Source organism: Bidens hawaiensis, unplaced genomic scaffold (assembly GCF_021521415.1).
Source record: "Bidens hawaiensis isolate Kalapana, Puna unplaced genomic scaffold, B.hawaiensis_p1.1 tig00016044_1, whole genome shotgun sequence".
Lineage (NCBI taxonomy): Eukaryota > Viridiplantae > Streptophyta > Magnoliopsida > Asterales > Asteraceae > Bidens > Bidens hawaiensis.
The window spans coordinates 398,616-423,526 of record NW_027492456.1 but is presented as its reverse complement, the minus strand read 5'-3'; the positions used below and the strand labels follow the sequence as shown (position 1 = coordinate 423,526).

General features: G+C 30.7%; 1 protein-coding gene across 2 annotated transcripts; it reads right to left on the bottom strand.

The window, feature by feature from the left end:
- Positions 1-15,908: 15,908 nt before the first annotated feature.
- On the bottom strand, positions 15,909-22,608 carry LOC143550509 (beta carbonic anhydrase 5, chloroplastic-like). Of its 2 annotated transcripts, XM_077041142.1 has the most exons (11): positions 22,449-22,608; positions 19,677-19,742; positions 19,486-19,553; positions 18,669-18,727; positions 18,420-18,582; positions 18,294-18,342; positions 18,094-18,207; positions 17,913-17,966; positions 17,106-17,188; positions 16,889-16,994; positions 15,909-16,109 (listed from the first exon to the last, which is right to left on the bottom strand). In XM_077041142.1, exons 1-11 carry the CDS (start codon positions 22,599-22,601, stop codon positions 15,909-15,911), a joined length of 1,116 nt encoding a protein of 371 aa, XP_076897257.1. In that variant the 5' UTR covers positions 22,602-22,608. The 2 variants fall into 2 exon arrangements, with proteins under 2 accessions (XP_076897257.1, XP_076897258.1); XM_077041143.1 differs by lacking the exon at positions 18,669-18,727 and having other exon boundaries at positions 18,420-18,572; positions 22,449-22,607.
- Between the last annotated feature and the right edge of the window lie 2,303 nt (positions 22,609-24,911).

The window sequence follows — 24,911 nt, the reverse complement described above, 5'->3', positions numbered from 1 at the left end:
TTTAGGTTTTGACTTATTTCCCATTTCACCCTTGCCTTTGAATGTGCTCTTTTTCTTCTTGGAGTCAAAAGTGGTTAGGTGAGCAACATCATGTTTTTCTAGCTTTAAGCGTTCTTCTTCCTGAACGCACATGGAGAAGTCATAATGTTAAAAAGATCAAACTGAGTATTATAGTTAATCTTAAAAAGATCAAACTGAGGCGGGAGAGATGTCATAATGAAGTGAACTAAGAAACCTTTACTAATTTCCATGTCTAGAGTTTTCAATTGGTTAGCCATGTCATTCATCATCAATGATATGCTCACGCACACCACTAGTCCTGTTATACTTGGTAGTTAACATTCTAAGAATTAAGATATCAGCATTAGTTTTTGAGGTACATTTGAATTGATCCTCAACCAAGTCTAAGTATTCCTTAGCATTTTCCGAATCAGTGATGGCTCCTCTAATGGTAGGAGAGATTGAATTCTTTATTACCATAAGAGACATTCTGTTAGAACGCTCCAACCAATCATGAATTTTCTTTTGTTCTGCCGTCGAATTATCGGCAAGAGGAGGAGGAGCATCATGCCTTAAAGAATAATCAAGGTCCATAAATCCCAAGGCCAACTTAACTTGTTCTATCCAAGTACCAAAGTTATTTCTGTTCAAAGATTCTATTCCGTGCAAATAACCGGAACCTAATCGTAAAGTAGATGCTGATGCATGAAAAGAATAAATATTATGCTCAGTTATGACTATACGAAACATAATTAGGATACAAAATAAAACATATCAGATATAGAATAGTGACCTATTACTAACACCAAATAATAGGATAAAAAATCATGTTCAACTATTAACATCTCGTTGGTTCAGTTAACAATTGAACTTAAAATGTTATATTAAATCATATCTTAAACATATTTATTTCAAAACACCGTTGGGTAAGATGAAACAAAATGTTTATTTCCATCATTTAAATTGTTAAACCAATTCACGTTGGGTTCATGGAGTGATAATTTAAACAATGTATGTTAAGTGGCTTAATATTAGTGTCTATATTGACTTGAGTAATCTCTCGTTGGTTTGATTACTCAAATCAATTAAAGTGCATGTCATTTTAAATGAAAACAATATGTGTGAATAAAATCAATCATCATGAATCGTAATACAGTAGGCATGCATAAGATTTCGTTTCTATATTCCTTTTATGAATAGAGAAAGGACAATATTTCGTTAATTTGTATTCCATTTACTCATTAAATAATTTTAATGTACATTGGAAAACAAAAGGATTTGAAAATTTGTGAAAGTATAATCACAATACAGGTAACTTCTAAAACATTAAATACTCAATGCTTATTTATGACTAATTTGTCAACCTATATAATTCAGCAACAAATTTTAATGTCCATCAATATAATTAAAGTGGGCATAAGTTTCTAGAAACATATATCTGTGATATTTTTTTAAGCGGTATTAATTTCAACGTAAAGTGGTAATTTATTTACATTCAATTCTTATTTGTTTCTAGAAACAGAAACTGGGCATTAATTCAATGTAATGCAATCCAATTCTTATTTTACTTATTTATTTTTTTATTTTAGTTTTTTTAAGAATCTCAAAAGTATGGGTAGTTATTAATTTGTTTTGTTTGCATAAAACAAAACCATCGATTTGTTTATTTCCAGAAACCAAAATCATCTTTAACGTCGTATGATATAAAACCCAAATCATAAATTGATTTCCAGAAACTATTCGTATGATTGAGTAATTTAATTTGAAAATTAACACATGGCTCTGATACCACATTGAATCAATTTCAATATATGATACCAATTCTACAAGTCCCAAATTAATCTACCACAAATAATGAGTTGTAATACTTACTTGATAGAGATGATTCATTCCTTTGAGTGTTTGATGAAGATAATGCCATGATGATCAAGATTAAGAGTCTAATTGCCCTTCAATTAAGATGGATGAATTATGGTGTTACAGAACTTTTGTCAGAGTGATCGTGAATGAACGATCGTATGATATGACAGTTAATTAGGGCAACGACTCAACAATCCTTTTAACCACCATATTTACATAGTAACCCCTTAAAGTATTAACTCCCATCCCATCAAATTAGATACCTTTTATTATGGGGCTATACACATTTAGTCCCTATAAATGTTAAATGGTCAAAAACCATATAAATATTTCTAACATCTTATTCTAAGGTACTCACCTCTCCTCTCGGCTCTCGTATTATTATGATTATTTTAAGTCTAGTTTTTTTTAATTGTAAGAACAATCGTTTCTTAATGAATGAAAAAAAAAATTAGATATATAGATGTCATATTGTTTGATCCGACCCAAACCGAACCACCACCAAGACCCAAACCACCGACACGAATCGGATCGTCGACCCGAAAATTTTTGGGTCCGTGCCACTGCACGTTATTCCGACTACGTAACAGAATTTTCCATGCCTGTGAGGTTTTACCGACCATACGAGCTTCGAGTTTCATGAGTTTTGACGGCAACGATTAATCGGACTTGTTAGAGGAGTTTGATGTGAAGTGCATAAGCGCGTCTTCTGACATCTGTGGTTAATTTGAGATTAAAATTGACTTAATTCGAGTTCATACAATTTGATCCGGTGTTCATTTTGTTTCCATTTCGTGTTTCGGTGTTGCTTTTAGCTCATACGATTCATACTTTAGTTCATATTAGTGTCCGTGTTAGTTTCGTGTTTCGTTTCAAATTTGTGTTTGAACGTTCAGTGTTAATTTCTGGTTCAAAAGCATAGATTTGTTTCAACTATGTTAATACACATCAGAGTGTTTGTTTAAGTGTTCAAAGTTAGGTTTCACACTATTGAAATCTGAGTTTGGTTTCATACAGGAAGTTTAACACAAAGGGGCAATTTGGACATTTAAGAAAAATAAATATTAAATGAGTGAAAATTAAAGTTTGGCTCAGATTCGGATTAAACGCGCGGTTTTTGCGTTCAAACTTGTTGAAACAGGCCAAAACAAGCTGAACTTACTGAGTTTTATTGCTGAATTGCTGTCAAGACGCACTGTTTAAGTGCTGAATTGCTGCAAAACTGGTTAAAACACGCTGGAACGAGCAGTTTTAAGTGCTGAATCGTGTTTAAAAGTGCTAAAATACACTATATTTGTGCTGAAATTTGCTGTTTTTGCTGATAAACAAGCTGAAACAAACCAAAACTTGCTTAATTGCTGTAAAACTGGTTAAAACTATCAGTTTCATGCTGAAACGTGTTTAAAAGTGTTGTTTTACTGCTGAACCGGGCTGTTTTTTGTGCTGAAACGAACTGAAAAATGTTTAACTGCGATAATGAGATTGGTTCTCATGCGAAGACTCCGAAGTTTAATAGTCTCAACGATTTGCAAAGATGGAGTTTAAGATTTAGATCTCACTAATGTAGCCATATTCTTGTTCTAAGAATTTCTGCAAAATGTGAAAGAAGTGAATGATACAAATGTGGCTACAGATGTTAAAAGGATTGTTGAGGAGTCCAAAGCTGGACTTAGTTTTGTTAAGAATCTTTCTCCACCTTGTGTTAAACAAGTAAAAGATTTGGGCAGGGAGGATAAATTGCTTAAACCTAAGAAGAGTTTTACACCTGAAAAGCATGTGGTTTTTGAAGAGAGTGTAATTGTTGAAAAGAATGTTAAAAATCATGAAATGAAAAAGGACAACCACATACCAGCAGCGAATCACATTGTGAGTGAACTTGCTGATCCAAAAAGTCAAGTCGACAATTGTCTCATGTATAAGTAGAAAGCGTCTAATGTGTGGTATTCTGACAAAGAATATCCCATTGCACCTATTATACCTAATTCGATTACCGAAGCTTGTTATGTGGTTGATTCTTTGAGAAATGACAAAAGTGTTAAATTTGTGCAAAGTTTTAAAATCAAGAAAAAGAAAAAACGGGTTAAAGATAGGGAGTGATGAAATTAAGAGGTTTGAGAACCATTCAAATATTGACTTCGTTCTTCAAAAATGTTTTGAACCTTGTTCATGAACATGGTTCAACATCTCAAACCTCCGCGTCTAAGCTTGTAACAGAATCATCTTCGATGCGTGTTGTAATAAGAAAGTGTTTTTATTGTAATTCAAATGACATTTGATTGTTGATTGTCCGTATAGGAGACGACTCAAATTGCCTGATGCTTTTAACAATGTTTCATTAACTTTTGGGCAATTTGAAACGCTTTACCAAAAGGATAAACAAAAAAGAGCTTATGTTAATTTTTTTGTTAAAATCTCATTAAAGTCTCAAAGTTCTTATGATGCTAAATTTTTGAGAATGCAAGCTGATAAACCTTTACCAGCTTGGAAGCCAACGATATCATCCGCATGTACAGAGAAATTGACCCGACCTTATGGGAAGTGATGGTACATTGACTTAACGTATCTAGCACATGGATAAATTAGACTAAAAAATTGTCGTAAACTCAACTGCATGATGTGTATGATAGGCTAAGTGCTGAAAGGTATAAACATAAATGTTTGTCAAATCTAGTGGTACAACATCTTGATGCATAGTTATTATTTGTTTTTAAGTATCAAAAGTTTAATGATTGATGTATGTACATGCGTTCATTTTGCAAAGAAATTCAGCTTAATTTTTCTTTTATTTTGCAAAGAAATTCAGCCTAATTTTTCTTTAATTTTGCTTAAGTCTTGGATCCTCTCTGCGTGTAGAAATGCTGATATGAGGGTTAAGATGTAAGTATTCTGCTTTATTTTCTTGGTGTTTCGTATAAAGCCTTGCACTTTCGCCGTGCGATAATACGGGATTATCCGAATTGATTTTAAGGCCTTATACAACTTCAACTTGTTTTATCCTTTTGTTTTGTTAAAATGGAACCTTATCAGCATGTAGTAATACCGATCTTGTTGGAAAATTTTAACCTTTTACTTTATTTTTCTTTTGTTAATTTCGCATGGGTTACGGCTAATCATATTAAGAATGACAAAAATAATACATGTGAAATTCACTGTATGAGATATAAAAATTGTGTCAGATAGATAGATAGGTGGGGTTCACATAAGATTTGTGCTTAATTGAACCTTAAACATATTGTAAGGCTACCGAAAGATTTGTAAAGTTTAAAGTGGATAATTATATCTGCAATCATAATTGAATTATGTGCATAATAATGTCGAAATATAAGTGTAGCTTAAGACGTTACTAGTCAATATGATCTCATGTTGCGATCTTTCTCACCATAAATATAAATTATTTTATTACTTACATTTAATGCTTTAATTTTCTTTTTGTTATTTTGAGAAAAATTCAAAAATATTTTAGGTGTGTTTTGATATAGATTTTGAAAATCAAAAATATTTTGGGGTGTATTTTAGCATAAAGTTTGTAAAACCTAAAAAGACTTTCTTTCCAATTTATTTTGATCTTCTGACAAGTAATATACACTTTCAAATTGTTGTTCCTTATTACAAAAAGTGTTTTTCACCATTATACGTTTCTGTTCATATTATTTTGTGCTCAAATGCAAAATCAAGATAACTTTACGTTTATTGATGGAATGTGTTGATATGTAAGGCCCCGAGCCCGGGTGCCCTACTTTGGAATTGGATTTACTCATAAACACAGTTCTAAATATCAGAGTGAACTAAAATTTTTCGCGGAATATTAAAACTTCAAACAATATATTACGAAACATTAATTCTTGTCTTAAACATCCAAATTGTTTTAACATAAACATCATAAATAAAACATCATAGCAATCCCTCTTTATATGCCAGTTTCTTCAATTCATGTCATGTGTCTCCCTCAAGCCGGCTGCTTTAACCTATTTGTCTGCATGCATACTAAAAGTCAGCTACGCTGAGTGAATTTTAGTTAATCAGGCAACATACATTACATTCACATACTTACATATGCGTATTCGAAGATACGCATTGTATACTTAACCTGTTTACCTTCCTTTCATACATAAATACATACCTTCTTACTTTCATACATTTATTCTTTCATTCTTTCATACTTACTTGTTTTAGCTTACTTAATACATACATAATTATCTCTACGTTTTAAAGAGCCTTTCGCTTTATATCCTCTCAAATATTATAAGGGTTTGGTCCCTATCATCTCAGATATTTTAAGGGTATGGTCCCTATCATCTCAGATATTATAAGGTCTGGTCCCCTACCATCTCAGATATTATTATGGTTTTTTCCCTATCATCTCATATATTATTAAGGTTTGATCCCTACCATCTCAAATATTATCAGGGTCTGGTCCCTCCTTTTCATACACCATACAACCATACATACATTGCCATGCAACCCTACAACCATACATCCGTATATATATTTCTTATATAAATACATTATACAAATAATTAAATATTCATATACATATTCTTAACATTTCCATTTTCTTACGTCATTCACATAACATACACTTACTAACAAAAGTAAGTGTATTAACTTACCACATTGAGTATGCAAGCAGCCCCGAAAACATATCAGAGAAGAGGGGCTAGAACTCACTTGGATCCTGTTTCTCTCGGAGTTAACGGTCACACCTATTTTCAGCTGGGCACGGCTGACTGTTTAACAAATTACAAGCATCACATAACTACTCCTAAGCAAATATTATTTCTAGGTTAGCAAATCACCTAACGAACAAAGGTCCGGGGGCAGCGCCCCTGGTAGCGAGGTCCTAAAGGGGGCAAACCCTAGCAAGTCCAAAAGGTAGAGCCCATAGCTGGGATTAAGCTACCAGGTCAATTGGGAAAATTTTATTCTCCTTAATAAGTCTTTATTAAAAACTCATTAGAAAAATATAGAATCGAATCCCAAAAGAATCGAATCAAATCCCAACGAATCGAATTTCAAAACGAATCGAATCTCAAACGAATCAAATTGAATCGAATCGAATTTCCAAAACAAATCGAATAAAATCCCAAAAGAATCAAATCGAATTTCAAAACGAATCAAATCAAATTCCAAAATGAATCAAATCGAATCCCAAGCGAATCGAATTGAATCCCAAACTAATCGAATCGAATTCTCATGAATTCGATTCAAACTGGTTTTCGTGCCTTTCAGCTATAATCATTTTCTTTCATTCCTCCTAGGCCCGTTTTACCCATTTTACGAGTTGCGGCCTTAAAAACTTTCTCTACTCATTTTTACATGGTCCAAACGCCTCTGCTAATCCTTATTCATTCCAAACAACTTGTTATAATCAAGTTTATGTTTTTCCTACACCCTAATGTTTGATTCACTATCCTACCAAGTTTCATAGCAATCTGACCTCAAATACTCAACCTTTTATTCGAAAACGTACCTCTTGGGTTTAGCTATGTTCAGATCTGATTCAACCCGAATCAGGATGCGTTTTCTTGTTGGTTGATGAAGATTCGACATGAAATCTACCCTTTCTTCAGCTCGGATCTGGGTCGAAAATGATACGAGTGTTTTTGTGTGTTTTTAAGTGTGTATGGAGGCAAGGATTATGGAACTGAGGATTTTAGGGGGGGTTTAAGGGTGTTTAAATGCTCCCAAGCTCATGGACCTTAAAGCCCATCACCATCCCTTAATCCATCTTTTATTTTCCAAGCCCACACTCAACTTATTATTATTCAACATAATTAAATAATAACACGCAATTAATTAAATAATAGTCTTTTATTATATATTCATAAAAGTAGGATGTTACACTGCAAGTTATGACAAGAGCGATAATTATTCAATCCTTGTATCTTCTCAAGATGGTGAACTGAAGTTATGGCAGAGCGTTCGAGTTAAAGGGAAGTGAAGATGTTAATTGTGTGTACAAGTCTGATGCTGATAAATATTGGAACATACAGCTAATGACAAGGGGGGTTTGTTAAAGCATTTCTACATGTCTTTATCTGTATAAAGACACATGTGACGATCAAGTGAAAGACCAACTAAAAAGCGACAAAGACTAAAGATTAACGAACTCCGGCAATTGTTAAAGGAGAGTTTGTTAGTACATTAAATGTGGCAAGTGATGAGAGTTTAACCAGCTCAATATTTAGTCTTTGTATTAGGTCTTGTTATAATGTTTAGAGTCTAGAATGAACCTCATACGCTTAATTTGTTGGCGTATGAAGGTTCATATGGTTAATATAAGACTAGAGGTGTCCATACGCCTATTATACATGTCCATTCGCTATGATGTGAGTTTCATTCGCTAGATCAAATAAATGGGAGCATGGAACTTAGCGAATGGGAAACAGCTTATGGGAAGATGACGAATGGGCATGTACGAGTATAAATAGAAACTCATTTTAGTCATTTTAAGCCAAACATTTTACGAGACACCGCTTGTAACGTTACTCTGCCGAAATTTCTAATAGAGCTTCAACGAGTTATTATTTACATATCATCTTTATACTCGGTTGTTTTTCATTCATCGATTAGTACTGAAACGCACCGAACAAACACCGTGTGTTTTCGGTTTCGTAGATCAATATTGAGTTTATCTCGGTCCTTATCGGGAAAAACAAAACCAATAATCATTTTTGCTCGTTTAATGAACCGAACCTTTTTAAAATTTAAAATAAATTTCATTTAATATATATATATATATATGTGTGTGTGTGTGTGTATAGAGAGAGAGAGCAATGTTAGAATAAGAAGTCATTTTTTTCTAAGTTTAAGTAGTGATCTGTACCATTGGATTTAATAAAACATATAGGGGTAAAATTGTCCGGATGTTTTTTGTTATTTTTAGAAATTAAAATTAGTAGTTATTATAATTCCTATTTTCCCTCCCCATATCCTAATTTATCTCAATTTTATACATATATAACAAATTAAAAGAAAAACCTTCGGCCTAATCAAAATCAATGTCAGCAAATTTTCATCTCCCCATCTCTAATTGATTATGACCAATTAAGGGTTTTTCTCGCTCCAGGTTTCATCTCCCTGTCTCAACTGGTTCTTCTTTCTTCATCCACCATGGTGTCCATGTTTTTAATGTTGATATGCGAAAACTAGCTTCTCAAATAGATTCTCATTCTCTTCAATAGTTAATTTAATTAGTACATTGGATCGCCCGAGAACGGAGAGCATGTTGAAGAGGCTAAAATAGATGGGTCAAAGGAATTGACTGTGGCGGACGCTACGAAAATACTTAAGGTTTTGCAAATTGAAAACATGGAATTTGAAGTTAAATTGAATTTGTATGAGTATTCATTGTTTTATTTTTATATTTCATATTTTAATGTTTTGCTTTTTATATTTCATCTTTAAAATAAAAAAAAACATTCATAAAATACCACAAGTATTTGTTTTATTTTTATATAGGGTTTGTTTGTTATATGAAAATTGAATATGTGACTGAATATTCTTCACTAATAAGAAAGTTACGTTTGGAGGTATTTATTTATTTATTTATTTATTTATTTATTTATTTGTTGTCTCATTTTATTCATATTTGCAACACTTATAAAATGTTTGTGATGAAAAATAGATCTTGGATAAGGGTTAAAAGGGCAAAACTTTGGGATAAAGGGGAGTTTCCAACACCAAAACTAATAATAGTGTGGTTTTCTAGTAATTCAACCGGTGTGTTTTGTTAATGAAAGTGTGTTTCTGTTCTTGGTGTTCTTGGTGTTTGTGTTTTGAATTTGAATTAATATTTGGTGTTTTAAATTTTAATTATTATTTGATTTAAAACACACTGTAATATATATCTTGTTATTTTGTTGATATTGTGTTTTAAATTTGGATTAAAAAATGATTTATAGATTGATATGTTTCCATATATAATATAGCACACATGACGATTATGCCCATAGAGTGTTATATAACAAGTATAAAAATAAAATGCACCCTGAAAAAAACACTACAACGAATAAACCATTAGATCACACAATCTAACGCACCAGATCACTTCCTACACTTCTTAGACACACTTTACTTCTTATTATATATATATATATATATATAGGGAGAGGATCAAGAGAAAACTCACCTTTAGAGAGAAAACTAAAAAACTCCTAAATAATTATTTTTAATTTAAAATAAAAAAATATTTTCAAAATTTTGTTTTAGCCATTATTCTTATATTTTCTTATATTTCACTCGAAAAATATAAAAAAAATAAAAAAAACCGCTGTAATGCACATACGTATTACTGTGCGATACCGTTGTATTACACATGTGTATTACTATGTATTTTTGAGTTTAATAGTGTTTTATTGCATATATTAAATATTTGTGTATTGTATATGTGTAGTAGTGTTGTATTATATGAAAAAATAATAATAATAAAATAAAAGTCGATGTGGTGCACATGTACGTTAATGTTGTATTACACATACGTACTAATGTGTATTTGATGTGTGTATTAGTCTTATATTGCATATATACAATAGTGTGTATCAAATATGTGCAATAGTGTTGTATTCTATGCAATACAAACACTTTTGCATATATGCAATGCACACTATTACACATGCGCACTATACCGACGAGGTTACCGACAAGTTTTTTTTTTTTTTTTGGAACCAATAACAACATATAAAAATAATGGAAAAAAAAAACTTCAAAAAAAAAAAATTTTAAAGTTAAAAATAGTTTTTTAGAAGTTTTTAGGAGTTTTAAGTTTTCTCTTTAAGAAGAGTTTTCACTAAAACCCACCCCTATATATATAGAGAGAGAATGTATAGATTGAAGACTTAATTTAGTTGAAAAAACTTTGGAAACCCTATGAGTGGCCACAAATCATCCACCTCAACCTCCTACATATGATATAAATTGAATGATAAAGGGTATTTAAGTCTTTTTTGTTTTTACTATCTCTCTATATCTACTAAAATGTTAACTCTCTCTCTCTCTCTCTAACTTCTATCTAATTATGAAACATTTGCAGTATTAGTTATGTTAGACTATATACTAATATCCATATGGTTCTCATAATTTATCTATTCAATTAAATTAATCATTTAAAAATGCATGTATTAACCATATTAATCTTGCAATTTCGAGGAATATAAAATAACAACTTTATTTCTAACCAAGTAAACGTTAAAAAATTGCACATTATTAAAAAATTGGTAAACATTTAAAAACATGAATTTTACTTTTGAAAATATGTATATTTACTTAAAAATATTTTGTAACTATAAAGAAATATGAAAAGTTATTTAAAAATATGTTAAGCTATTTCTAAATATGTAAACTTAAATTAAAAAATTTGGTAAAATTAAAAACATAAAAACATTTTTTGAAAATATGTAAACTTACTTAAAAAAATTTCGTAACTATTAAAAGACATGTTTTGAAAATATGTAAACTTACTTAAAAAAAATTTCGTAACTATTAAAAGAAAAATAAAAACTTATTTAAAAACATGTAAAATTATTAAAAGATCATATTTTGTATTTTTACATATATTAAAAGATTGTTCATATATTTGAAAAGAGAGTTTGCATACGATATCTGTATATTTGAATAGTGTTTCTTTATATGATTATTTGAGAATTTAAAATAAAAGAAAAATGTAACCATATATAAAAGAAAGTCAGAAAGTACGAGGAAGTGTAGCAAGAGTTAGGGATGGCAAAAAAAACCAAACCCGATGGGGAAAACCGAAACCCGCCCCGAACGGGGCGGGTTCGGGGACACTTAATCGGGGACGGGTCCGGGTTCGGGGTTTCCCCGTTTAAGTTAATCGGGTTCGGGGCGGGTATGGTATAGCCTGTACCCGCCCGGTATACCCGGCCCGTATACCCGTTTAAAACCCGTTTAATTAAATATAATTTTTATATTTATATATAATATATTATTTATTATTTATTTTCCCAATAAGGCTGCCTAACCCATTTTCCCGTATACCCGTTTAAAACCAGTTTCCTACTTTCCCATTTGGCCATTTACCCTAACCCTAGAACAACCTCTCGCCCGCACGCCGCCGCGCATCTCTGATCTCACAGCCCGACTCGCCATTCTGCAGTCGCCGTTCCCCATTCTGCAGTCGCCGGACTCGCCATTCGGCGTGACAAGTGTTTGAATGGTTGAATGGGTGCGGTATGGACGTGTAAGAAGGATCAATCATGAAGTTAATTTCCGTTGTGATGGGAGAAATAAACATTTTTATGTATTAATAATGTCTTTTGTATGTGTAATGTGTTTGGATATTGAACTTTTTGTGTATTAATATTGTATTGTAATTTTGTATCATTTTCTTACAATCGGGTTTTAAACGGTGAACCCGACGGTTAAATGGGGATCCCCACGGGGAATTTAGCCCGTTTAAAAACCATTTATGCTAGACGGGTTCCCCGAATACCCGCGGTTTTCCCCGAATCCCCGATGGGGATTCCCCGTTTAGTCCCCGCGGGTTTTTAGACGGTTTTGGTAATGGGTTTTATAAACCGGGGCGGGTATGGGATTGGCATTCCCCGCCCCGAAACCGCCCCGTTGCCATCCCTAGCAAGAGTAAAGAGACACAAATTGTTAAATTACTTTATCCTTTTTGTCCTTTAAATGTATATAATAATACTTAAAAGTGGTTACTTTTGAATATCTAATCTTAGCCTTGGATTTAGTTGGATCAATGGTTGAGCTAGGGTTTCTTGGGTTTTCTTAACTAAAAAGGGTTTTTAATATAACCTAACTCTATATATATACATATATATATATAAGGGAAGTATATAATGAAAACCCACAAGAAAATGTTATATTTATATTTTTATGTTATATTTGAAAAAAAATTTGTTTTGCTATTTTTTAACATTTTTTTTACTAATTTTTATATATGTTTTCAGAATAGAGAAAATGTTATATTTATATTTATATTTATATTTATATTTTTTATTAACTTTAATTGTGGACCACAAGATTCAAACTTTAATTAAAAACATGTGGTTGAAAATGAGTTTCTAGAGTTTTCACAACTCAAGTGGGTTTTTATTTTAACCTAACCCTACATATTACACACATATATATATATAAACAAAACCTTTAAAAGCTCAGTGGTTGTTCCCCATCTCCTCTTAAGCCGCTATATTGTTTTATTTATAAATGGAGGCTTCTTATACATTTGACCCGAATTTATGGGTATGGGTCTCACCAAACCCAGTTAGCCCTTAAACGGGCTATAACATCTCATTAAATTAAAAATTAATCTCACCAAGTGTTTGATATGAAAATCCTATAAAATATGGATATACTAAAAATTAATATCCGATTTTTTTAAAAAATAGATATTATTTATAATTAATAAACAATTTTATACTAAAAAAATATATACTATATAATAAATAAAGGTTTCTTAATACACATGACATCACAAAAGATAGATTCTTACAAAAATTTCCCACATCTCTCTCTCTCTCTCTCTTATCAAACGCATTTATCTTTCTTATTAATAGTTTTATATTTAACTTTTTTTAATCTATATTTTCTCTTTTTAATAAGTATTTTTTAATTTAAAAAATTTAATACCAACATAAAAATATTGTTTAGGTTTATATAACTATATTGAATATTGAATTAGTTATTAATATTAAGCTTTTATAAGTAACAATTTTTCACGCTGATTTAGATAAAATAATTAATTTCAAATTTTAAAGAAAAAATTTTCACTCTATATTTGTTCTACAATAAAGATTAACAAAAGTTAAGGTCAATCACTATAGATGGTTGATTTGTTTTTGAGACAAAATGTTTTAACGCATAGTAAGTTATGTGTTTCATTATCTAAAGTTAAAATAAAAACAAAGTGAAACAAATAATTTTGATATGGAGGTTAAAATTATAAATATTGTATACAAAAAAATATTTAGAGATTTACGAATTTTCAATAACCTTATTTTCATATTGTGTTATGTGTGATTTATTTTACCATACTTTACATCTTTTGAACATATTTTTTGCATTTCACATTGTATTATTATTTAAATAAATTTATTTATTCTAACCTAGAACATGGGTTTCTTATTGCCGTATCTCATCTTCACACGAGTCATCCTAACAAAATTTTCTCACCTCTCTCATATTAAATATATATTTATTTTTCTTATTAATAGTTTTATATTTTATTCTTCCTTCTTTATAATCTATTATTTTTTCTTTTAATAGTTATATCCTAGTTTAAAATTTTAATAGCAGCATAAATATTTTATTTTGTTTTATATAAATTTATTGTATTAGTTATTAATATTAAACTTTTATAAGTAACGATATTTCACATTGATTTAGATAAAATAATTAATTTCAAATTTCAAAAAAAGAAATTTTTGCTTTATGTTTGTTTTTCAATGAAGATTAATAAAAGTTAAGGCCAATCGTTTTAGATGGTTTGTTTGTTTTTGAGACAATATTTTTTAACGCATGGTTAGTTATGTGTTCCATTACCTAGAGTTGAAACAAAAAAGATTGTGAAACTACTACTTTTAAGATGGAGGATAAAGTTACAAATAAAATTACAAATATTTTATACAAAGAAATATTTAGAGATTTATGAATTTAAAATTTTTTATTTCCATATTGTATATTGTGTATTATGTAATTTATTCTACCATATATTATATCTTTATATATGTTGAACATATGTTTTTTATATTTTACATTGTGTTATTATTTAAATAAATTTATTTATTCTAACCCGTGTAGAACACAAGTACCTAACCTAGTAAGTAATAAAAGAAAACCTCTAATGCCACATGACATCTCCTAATTAACACCTCTCTATCATATGTGGCACTACATAAGGCTTTCTAATCCCTCATTTTTCCACATGTGAACTTTATAAATACAAATAAATAATAAATACTTATAATAAATACAAACTAATAATTAATAAATACTAATAATAAATATGGAATAAAATAATATTGTTGCTACTAATATTATTTATATTATCATTATTACTATTATAAATAGCCTTTTAGTAATCAACAAAGACGTGTGAAAAGACAACAAAGTAGCTAAGAAAATAAGGATCAATCATCGGAATTTTATAAGTTTATGAGTGCAAAGGAGTATTTTGTTATAGTCATTTTTTTTACAATAGATTAGTTAAACTAAATCAAGGGTTTTGGACAATTTAGAGAAAAAATTGATTCCTGGTTATAATCTCAAGTATGGGGCAGTTTGGAACAATGTCTTTTTACTACAAAATATTGTTAATCGATTCATAATTTGATACAAGTCGAGGTGGTTTTTTAAAAGCATTTTTATTTAAAAAGAGTTAACGGGCCAAAGCGTGTTTCAACTATCAGGTCATGACTTTGGTGACAAATCTTTTGGGTCATGACTCTGGTAACAGATCAAAAGACAGATTTGGAAATTTAAAATTTGGTTTTAGTTTAGATTCGAAGTCAATATTTTTTGTCATGATATTTTTGATTTGATAGAGGTCAAATTTTTAAAAATAACATTTTCTGCATCTTGGTTTCTTTTAAACTACTAACGGGTCAAAGAAGAATCAATTCATGCAAAAGTTTGAAGAGGTACATATGTTAGTCTATTTAGGTTATGTGTTACCCCACAATAATATCTCATTGTATGTATAATTCATCTGAGTTGTTAAAATTTGTGACACACAAGAAAAAAAAAATGTAATAATGTCGTCGATTTAGAAAAGTTTGAAATGATTTATGGTTCAAATGTAATTTGGGGATATCCATGTTTATTGAACATTTCATATCTCTTGAGTTTTCTTATTACATAAATAATTTAAATTGTTAAACCCGTGGGTAGCTAAGCTAGTAAACTAATATAACAAGTTTGTTCTGCCAGAAGTATAGTCATTTTATATCACACATACAGGATACAGAATTATCACTATGCTCTAATTAGATCCAACAATACAGCACAAAGAACAATCTCATGATGTTTAAAAATTTTTAATATTAAATTCAAGAATACGAACAACACTAACATCAAGACCAAAATTCACGGTTCTTGATTGCGTACCCCCCTGTTTCCTGCTTTTGACTGTTCTGGTAATCAAGAGTCCACTTTTCATATGTACACTCTACAAAGTCATAGTAGCCACCATGGAGAGAAAGCAGACCTTTTGCCACCCGTTCTTCGACCCATGGGTATGTAAGCAAGTTTAACAGTGAATTATTTATTGACTCCTGCAAAATTGCAAGCCAAATGTCGAACTTAACTACATTCAAGTTCGAATGTTGATAAGTTCTTTTAGAAAACTTAAATCCAACCATACCTCTAATTGTAGCATTTAGTATCAAGTTTACTGTGGTGGTTATATTACTCTAAAAAAGGTGTGGAATGTGTATCGATTGACAGTCGGAATTCAGTTTGTTTGACTTCAAAAGTCAAACTTTCCACACGCAAGTTCAAACTTTGATGAGTTCTTTTAGCAAATTTTGATCCCATCATACTTCTAGACGTAATATCAAGTTTGATGAGCTTGCTATATTTTTTAAAAGTAAAAAATGCATGAATGCTATCGACTGGCAGTTGGAATTTAGTTTGTTTGACTTCAAAAGTCAAGCTTTCAACATTTAAGTTCAAATTTTGAGCATATCATACTTCTAGATGTATCGCTTAGTATAAGTTGAATGTTTGATGTGGTTATTAAATTGTTCTGAAAAGCTGCATGGATTGCGTATCGATTGACAGTTGGAATATAGTGTGTCCGACTTCAGAAGTCAAACTTTATATATTAAAGTTCAATTTTGATGAGTTCACTTAACAAAACTTAATCCCATCATGCTTATAACTGTAGCATTTACTGCCAAGTTTAATGTGCTTGTCAAATTCTTCTCAAAAACGCACGGAATGCATATTGATAGACAGTTGAAATTTTAGTTTGTTCGACTTCAAAAGTCAAATAGAGTTGAATATAGCATTGCATATTGTACAGGGAAATATAATCATAATTCATAAGCACCTTTTCGCAGTGTTTGCACTGATGGTCAAAGCTGAGGTTAGAAGCAATGGCCTTTGTGGTTGACTTTGCTGTTTTTCCAACTTTGACCCAATTCTTGATAAAGCTACTGAAAACACAAGATTTATGTTAGATTTAAGGTTTAATAAGCATTGAGAGCAACAAAATTATACAAAAGGCTGAAGAACTAGAAAATTAGAAAATATTATTTTAGTCAAACCTTGACTTTTCTTCATCATCCATGCTCATGAGGGCTCGGATGCCTCCACAACAGCTATGTCCGGTTACAAGTATATTCTGAACCTGAATTGATTTTTTAAGGATAATTAAAATAATAATAACATTTTCAAATTTCAACTACTGGCAAACAAAAATTTAGGTAATGGGCCTAAACGGGAAAAGTGCTGGTCAAAATGGATCATGTTGACCAGCAAACACTTGTTTGTCCATTCTTTTATTTTTTGTGAATTACTAATGTTTTAAATGTGATAACCAAAATCTATGTTATTACAACAATAAACTGAATTATAAAGCCATTTAGGCAAACTTAAACCTTTTGATCCATTTCATTCTTAACTAGGGGTGTAAACCAGCCAAGCCCGAGCTCGACTTGGCTCATTTTGAGCTTTATTTATTAAGCTCAAGCATGCCTTGTGAGTAGATTTTCAAGCTCGAGCTCGATCTCGGCTCGCTTACTTTTTATTATTAATTATACTTTTATAAATATTTTATATACTTTTTAAATTATAAATATTATATATAACATAACATGTATTATTCAATTAGTTTTATCATAATTTTATATGCAATATTTTATTTATTATATTTAACATACTAAATAAAAATTACAGAAATAATAGGGGCCTGTTCAGACTTGTGAGCCAGCTTGAGCCCTGTAAGTGAAGCTCGGGATCAGACTCGGGCTCTTTTATTAAACAAAACTCTTAACTCAGGATCGGGCCCAGGCTCGTTTATTGTATAGAATTAAAGGAATGCCAATATATGATTATTGGAAAAGTATGCTTACTTGAAGATCATTCACAGAGAATTCCAGCGCAGCATTTGTTTCACAAGGTCCATTCTGCATGTAAATTCAGAAAGAACCTTAGAAGGATAATCAAAAGTTAATATGCAATTAAGCTCCAAGCAATTAATTATGACATTTATGAAAAAAAAAATCAAAAAATGGGTTTAGATGTATAAAATACCTCAAAAGGTGGAACCAAATTAGCCACATTGCGAACAACAAACGCTTCACCAGGTTGAAATCCCAGAATATAGGATGGGCAAACTCGTGAATCTGCACACGAAATCACCAGGAACTGTTCTTACAGATGTCAGCAACCAAAACAGTTAAAACAAACCTCAATTACTAATCCGGAATATAAATTTATAAATAGTTAAATACCTTTGGGGCTTGTGCTTCAGCAAGTTCTTTATAGCACTCCAAATTTTCCCTGTTCAAAATTAACGTCTCCCATCAATCTGAAGCGAAAAGCAACTAGCTTTTAGATCAAAGATTAATACCACTTACAAGTATTTATGCTTTTTAAAACTTAGGAATCTGTTTCTCATCTCACTGAACGAATCATCGGGTTTGTTTATTAACTTTGGTGTGGTTTCTTTGGTTTCTTGAACCAGACCGACCCCTTCACGTGAGGCTTTTAATCTTAAAGGCAAATTGGTCCTGTAAATGTGTGAGGTGGATGGATTCTGTTAGAAATATACAATATTATTCGGAGTGATTGAAGGATAACATAAACCAAAATAAAGACATGCTTATCTCTGGGGCTCAATCCCGAAGGTTGTATTGATGTCTGTAATCTTAAAAATATGTCATTCCTATTAAAATCACCAAATAATCAAATTAGAAACTTTGTGATATACGAACCAAGCGTATAGTTTCTGTTTTAAACACAAACATTTTACCAATAATCTTCATTAGAGGTTCATATTTGGTGTAATTAATTATAAACAAATTAGTTTCATCTTAAACATACTTCATTTCAGAAACAATCAATAATGCAATCTGAAAGACATTATGACATATCACAATCAGAATTCAAGAAAAACAAACCATTAATAATATGTAGGGATGTAAACGAGCCAAGCCCGAGCTTGAATAGGCTTGAGCTTGTCTGGTTTAACTTACAGAGAGCTCGAGCATGGCTCGTTTCGAGCTCTATTTCTAAAGCTTTAGCTCGACTCGTGATTAGCTTTTCAAGCTTGAGCTTGGCTTTGACTCGTTCATTATTTATCAATTAGTTAATATAAATTTTAATCATTTTTATGTATATTTTTTAATTATAATTTTATATATAACACAATGTATGCTATTTAGTCATTTCTATTACAAATTTTATACATATTAATTATTATTATTAAATACATAAAGATCAAATATGTTAAAAAGTTATATAACTAAAAAGGCTGGTTTAGGCTCGGAGCCAGCTCGAGCTCGATTACTGAAGCTCGGGCCCGAGCTCGTTTAAGCTTGACTAGATTCAAGTCTTTTGCAAGTTGATCCCGATTAGCTCCCGAGCGGCTTGGCTCGTTTACACCCCCAATAATGCGCACCAACAAGTTTTCACAAGACTTACTTGGAAGAACTCAGAGATCCCAGCTGAGTCTGCTCAATTTCGGAAAACTTCAACTTAGAACCCAATATCTTTACCGGAAACCAAAACAAAAACAACAATAAGTCAGAAAACTTACACAGGCATTTCATCGAACACCTTCTGTGCACTCCACAAACACAAAGAAAATGAGCATAAAAGGATAGAGAAATTACAGATGATGTTGAACCAGATGATCTTGGAAACTGGGGAGTGTGAACAGGGGAAGATCCAAGGATTGACTGCACCATTTTCACAGAAATGAAAGGGTTATTGTTGATTGATTTATTGAATATAAGGAGTGGTGTTTATTGGTGTTTTAAGTGGCTGGATTGAGGTGATCCATGACGGGAATAATATTATTATTATGTGTGTGAAGTGGGTATGGTGGGTGGATCAAGAAGACTTGTTTGATTCCAAGAAAGACGGAGAAATCAAGGTTACCAAAATTAGGAAAAGATGTTTGTCAGATGAGATCAGGTTATAACTAACATGTACAGTTGGAAGTACTGTGTGTTCAACATGTGTGATAGAAATGGCTTGGAAGCCAATTATGATAAAACCGTTGGTTTGTGCACAACATTTTGTTACAAACAAGACTTAAACCGTCGAATTTACCTAAAAAAATTTCATCGGGGTACCGCTAGCACATTGTTGACTGCTCCTTTGATTAGTTTTAATTTATTGTGTTTTATTTGTGTTTTATAGATCAAGTGACAGAGATTTTAATTTTGCATTTTCAATAAAACTATAGTGTTTTGTCAAATTAAAAGAATGTTAACTGTTGCAACAATTTACATAGTTATAATTTATTTATAAATATATAAAGTGACAAATAAGTAATGCTTTAAAAACCGGAATATTACTCGTACCGGGTTTGGTTAAAAAAAATGGTACAACCGGTTGAACCGGGATCCCGGTTCACCTAGGTTAAATAATTTACCTTGTAATTCTATATAAATACAAATACAACTTAAAAAATAACCCAAAACTACATTAATAAACATCACACATGAATCAAACTTCACACATAAACAATGATCGAGTCAAATAGAAGGTTTTTACTTTGGATACGAACTTAATCAATTACAAAAGACGTGAACAAACCAATATTGGATTTGCATGATACAAAATTAGTTGACTAGAGTATATTCGTTTACTATATTTACTCGTTTCAGTTTTATCTGCTAGGTTAAAAGTCATTTTTAGAAAAACATGGGTCACAAAAAAAATATCAAAAATCTCTTGGGTTAAAAACCAGTTTAAAAAAAACGGTGGTATGATGTTGTAGCATACCGCCCAAAAAAACCGGGCTCTAAATACTGATTGCCTCATCAAAATCCAGTATAATCAGTTCAATAGGTTATATTATAATATACAAAAATAATGATAATATAATAAAATTAATAATCATAATATAATAATAACTTGATAATGTAATAATAAGTATAACATAATAGTAATAATAATAATAATTTCATTCCCAAAAGGTAACCAAACATGATAATAGAATGGTAATGAATAATGATCCTAATATAATAATAATTCTTCATTCATTCCATTACCTCCAACCATACACACCCTAAAGAACAAAATTTAATGATACATTTCATTCTCAAAGGGTAACCAAGCATGACAATGGAATGGTAGTGATACATTTCATTTCTTTGTCCATTTCATTCCTCCATTCTTTCCATTCTCCGGCTCATTCCATTACCTCATACCAAACAGACTATTCCTATATTTAGAAGAAATTTCATTCGTTATGGAATGCTTCATTCCATTACAACATGAAAACAAAACATGATTTTTTTTCATTCCCTTGGAATGACCCATATCATTCTGCTTTTCATTCCTTTATAACAAACGCTACATAAATTTGTTTTGTTGTATGTCAACACGTTTAAAGTGAAGAATATATATATATATATATATATTATATATATATATATATATATAATTTGATTACAACTCAATAATTTGTTCTCACCTACTAACATTTTAGGCCCGTTTAGATAATCTATAAATCACGTGTTAAAGTTTGCTTTAACTGACACTCGGTGTCGTCTCTAAGCATCGATTAAAACTTTGGGGCTCGAGACGAGCATAAAAAAAGTCTTTGAAATCGCGTGTTTAATTACTTGATAAATAATTTGACAATTTTACCAATTAGGTTGTATTTCCAAATGCTAATATGGACCAAATCAATAATAATAATAATAATAATAATAATAATAATAATAATAAAGTTATTAAAATAACTCATATAAAAAAAATACAAAAGAAAACTTTTTCTATAAAAAGAAAAACATCATTAGTGGGAATTGAACCCATGTCCTTTAATCCAATTGACAACCACTATTTTCACTACATTAAGACATTATTTTTATGCTTTTGTTTTGACATTATTTTTATGCTTTTGTTTTAAAACAAAGTTATATATAAAATGGATATATAATTTTTTTTACATGACTATAGGCCGGCCTTATGACACCAATAAATATTGTCATGTTAACTTAAATAAAAGATAAATCGCATGTCACATCATTAATTATACGAGGCTAAATGTAACTTAGAAGCACTTATCAAACATTATATAATCTTAATTTAAAGTATAGCTCATTTATGTAGAAACTATGTTTGATTTGATTGTCTAGCTTCTGCGGGCCCCACAAGACATGGTTATGGGACCGAAATGAAACGACACACGTCTCTCTTTCTCTCTGTTCTATCTGCCAAAGGATGGGTGGTTGAAAATTAGTAAATTACAAATTGGATCACATTTATTAAGACTCCGATCACTTTTCCGGCGAGTATGGATAAATTCCAACAATATATAGATTATAGATAGCATACATACAATAATAAATAATATGTTATTAGAACATTTAATCTGGTGAATAATTTGACTAAAATATATTAAAGTAGAAAAACACAAGTATGCTTACAACTGTAACCGATCGCAGAAATGGTTGCTTAGGTAGAAGAAGTACAGATCGTAGCACCACCTTCATTTGATCATCAAGAGTACTACTCTCAAAGCACGATGTACAACTACACGTCTCTCTCTCTCTCCTCAAATATTGGAGTCCTTGGTGCATCCAGTTTCAACGTCTCTTTATATAGTATAATTTTTTTTTTCTAAATTGGACACTTTATTTGATTTATTTATATATTTTTAATCTGGTCTTTCCTATTTTGTCAACAAATACAAAAATTATGTATAAATATTATATAATATCACGAAGGTATTTTTACGTTACTAATCGACCTCTCTATTGATATGATCTGATTTGGTGGTATACATACATGTGGGATATTGGACCGGACCATTTGGTATAGCACGAACAACATACACAAGTGGTTTAGTTGAAACACTATATAAATGAAACACTATATTTAGTAATAAATGAAACACTATATAAGATTTAAAAAGCAAACAGATACTATTGAACCTTGTTCATTTGGGTAGGCTTGTTAAGGCAAACCGAATCGATGGTTGGAGCATTTTTTCCAAGTATCTGTTTGCTTTTTAAATCTTATATAGTGTTTCATTTATTACTAAATCTAGCCTTCTACCTTCATTGTTAGCATTGCAAATCCAGATCAAAAGATAAGTACCTTTCAAAATGTTATCTGTTGTTTCCGTTATAACGAGTATGATTTTTGAAACCAGTGTCACAAGCGGACATGTAAAACAGTCGGTTTGATGGCATTCCTGGTTACGAAACATTATTAATGGTTTAGAATTTGATATATACAACATTTTGTGATTTTGTAGAAACGTATACTTAAGAAAACATAATAATGAGCGTATTAGAGCATCATAATATGTTGTTTCTTAGAGTTATAAAAAAGCAGTGAGGACTATGTGGAGGAGAGAGAAATGATTCCCTAACCTTTTATTTTTTATTTTTGTTAATAAAAACGAGTTATGTGTGATAAGGGAGGAGAATGAACTAGTTTTGGATAGATACTTACATGACTAGTACGTATTTTAGATTAAATGACGTGGATGCTGTGAGCTGTTTTTATATTAAAACTGAAGGTATAATAAAATTGATTAAAAAAAAACAATAACAAGTGAAGATAAGAAGTATATAAAGAATTAAAAGACAAGAAATATGAAATCATTGTGATAAGGGTTCCACCTCAAACGATAGTGTCTACACCTCTGATCTCCATCCTTTAGTAAATGTTCTCTCATTTTCTCCTATCTACGTGTCACTCTGAATTTCCTATAAATTAAACAGTTATAAACATAGATGTATAATTGTATAATTATGAATGACAAATGTAGAATAGCAAAATCAGAACTAAAATAGATTGTTGTCCAATATTCTTTAGCTGAACTGATGTTAGAAGAACTATAAATTTAGGATGAAGGCTACAACTTCTCAGGTTTGAATGTGATTTTAATCGGGTTTTGCCGTATTATGCCTTCGGACAGTGCGTTTTTACTGGAACAGGAGATGGTGAGCTTTGACTACTTAGCGTTGTCTGTGATCTCGGGCATATGGGTCGTTTTTTCCATTGAGTTACCCTAGATAGCTGGGTTTTACTCGTTTATCGTTAAAAAAATAAAATAGATATGCTTGTGGGTTTAGGTTTTAAATATCTTTCCAATATTTCAACACATTTGTAATTTGTTGTTTGTTTATGCTTCATTTGTTATTTTGATTTCGATTATAATCTCTTCATAAATTTTTAATTTAACTAATCTAATCTAATCTAACTAATATATTAAAACAAAACCATTTTATCTGCATGGCATTATTTTAGGGTGTCCACCTAGATGCCAACTAGATGCCATGTCACATATTACCTTTCTTATTAATATCAAATCACCCCTACATACTATATAAACCTTAACATTACAACCTCTTAAATTCATTTTTATCTCTCTCTCTCTCTCTCTCTCTCTCTCTCTTCGATATATTGGCCGTCAAGATGTATTCGTTTTCATTTTTTCCGTCCGTCTCTTCGATATATTAGCCATAGATAACATTCCGGTAAAGTATTTATTTTACGATAATGGTCAATTCTCATATATTATTCGTTACTTGCATTGTCATTTCATTTTCTTTTCGCTTTATTGTTTGTATTATTTTTAATTTTAATATGATTTTCCTATAAACTACATAGGTTCTATATTAAACTCCAAGATTCAATGGACATGTTGAAGTGTTTGAGATATACAAAAATATGATTGATTTATTTCGCTATCGAAATTATGCTCTTAATTATTCCTGTTACATCTATTGATAATTTTTACTAAATTGCTTTTTAATAATTCTGTATATTTAACATTATTGATCTTTAATAATTTAAGTTTCCGGCGGCCCAACTTGCTAGATTGGCTAATTGCATGGATGGAGTATTTGATTAAAAATAGGTTGATTGTGTTTGTT

What these genes read in the sequence shown, in the direction of transcription:
- LOC143550509 (XM_077041142.1), bottom strand. Translation starts at nt 22,601, where the DNA reads ATGCACCAAGGACTCCAATATTTGAGGAGAGAGAGAGAGACGTGTAGT. An exon ending in TTCGGGATTGAGCCCCAGAG is followed by an intron (nt 18,583 to 18,668) that starts ATAAGCATGTCT and finishes CATCCACCTCAC; the next exon opens with ACATTTACAGGACCAATTTG. An exon ending in CTGAAGCACAAGCCCCAAAG is followed by an intron (nt 18,208 to 18,293) that starts GTATTTAACTAT and finishes CTGTAAGAACAG; the next exon opens with TTCCTGGTGATTTCGTGTGC.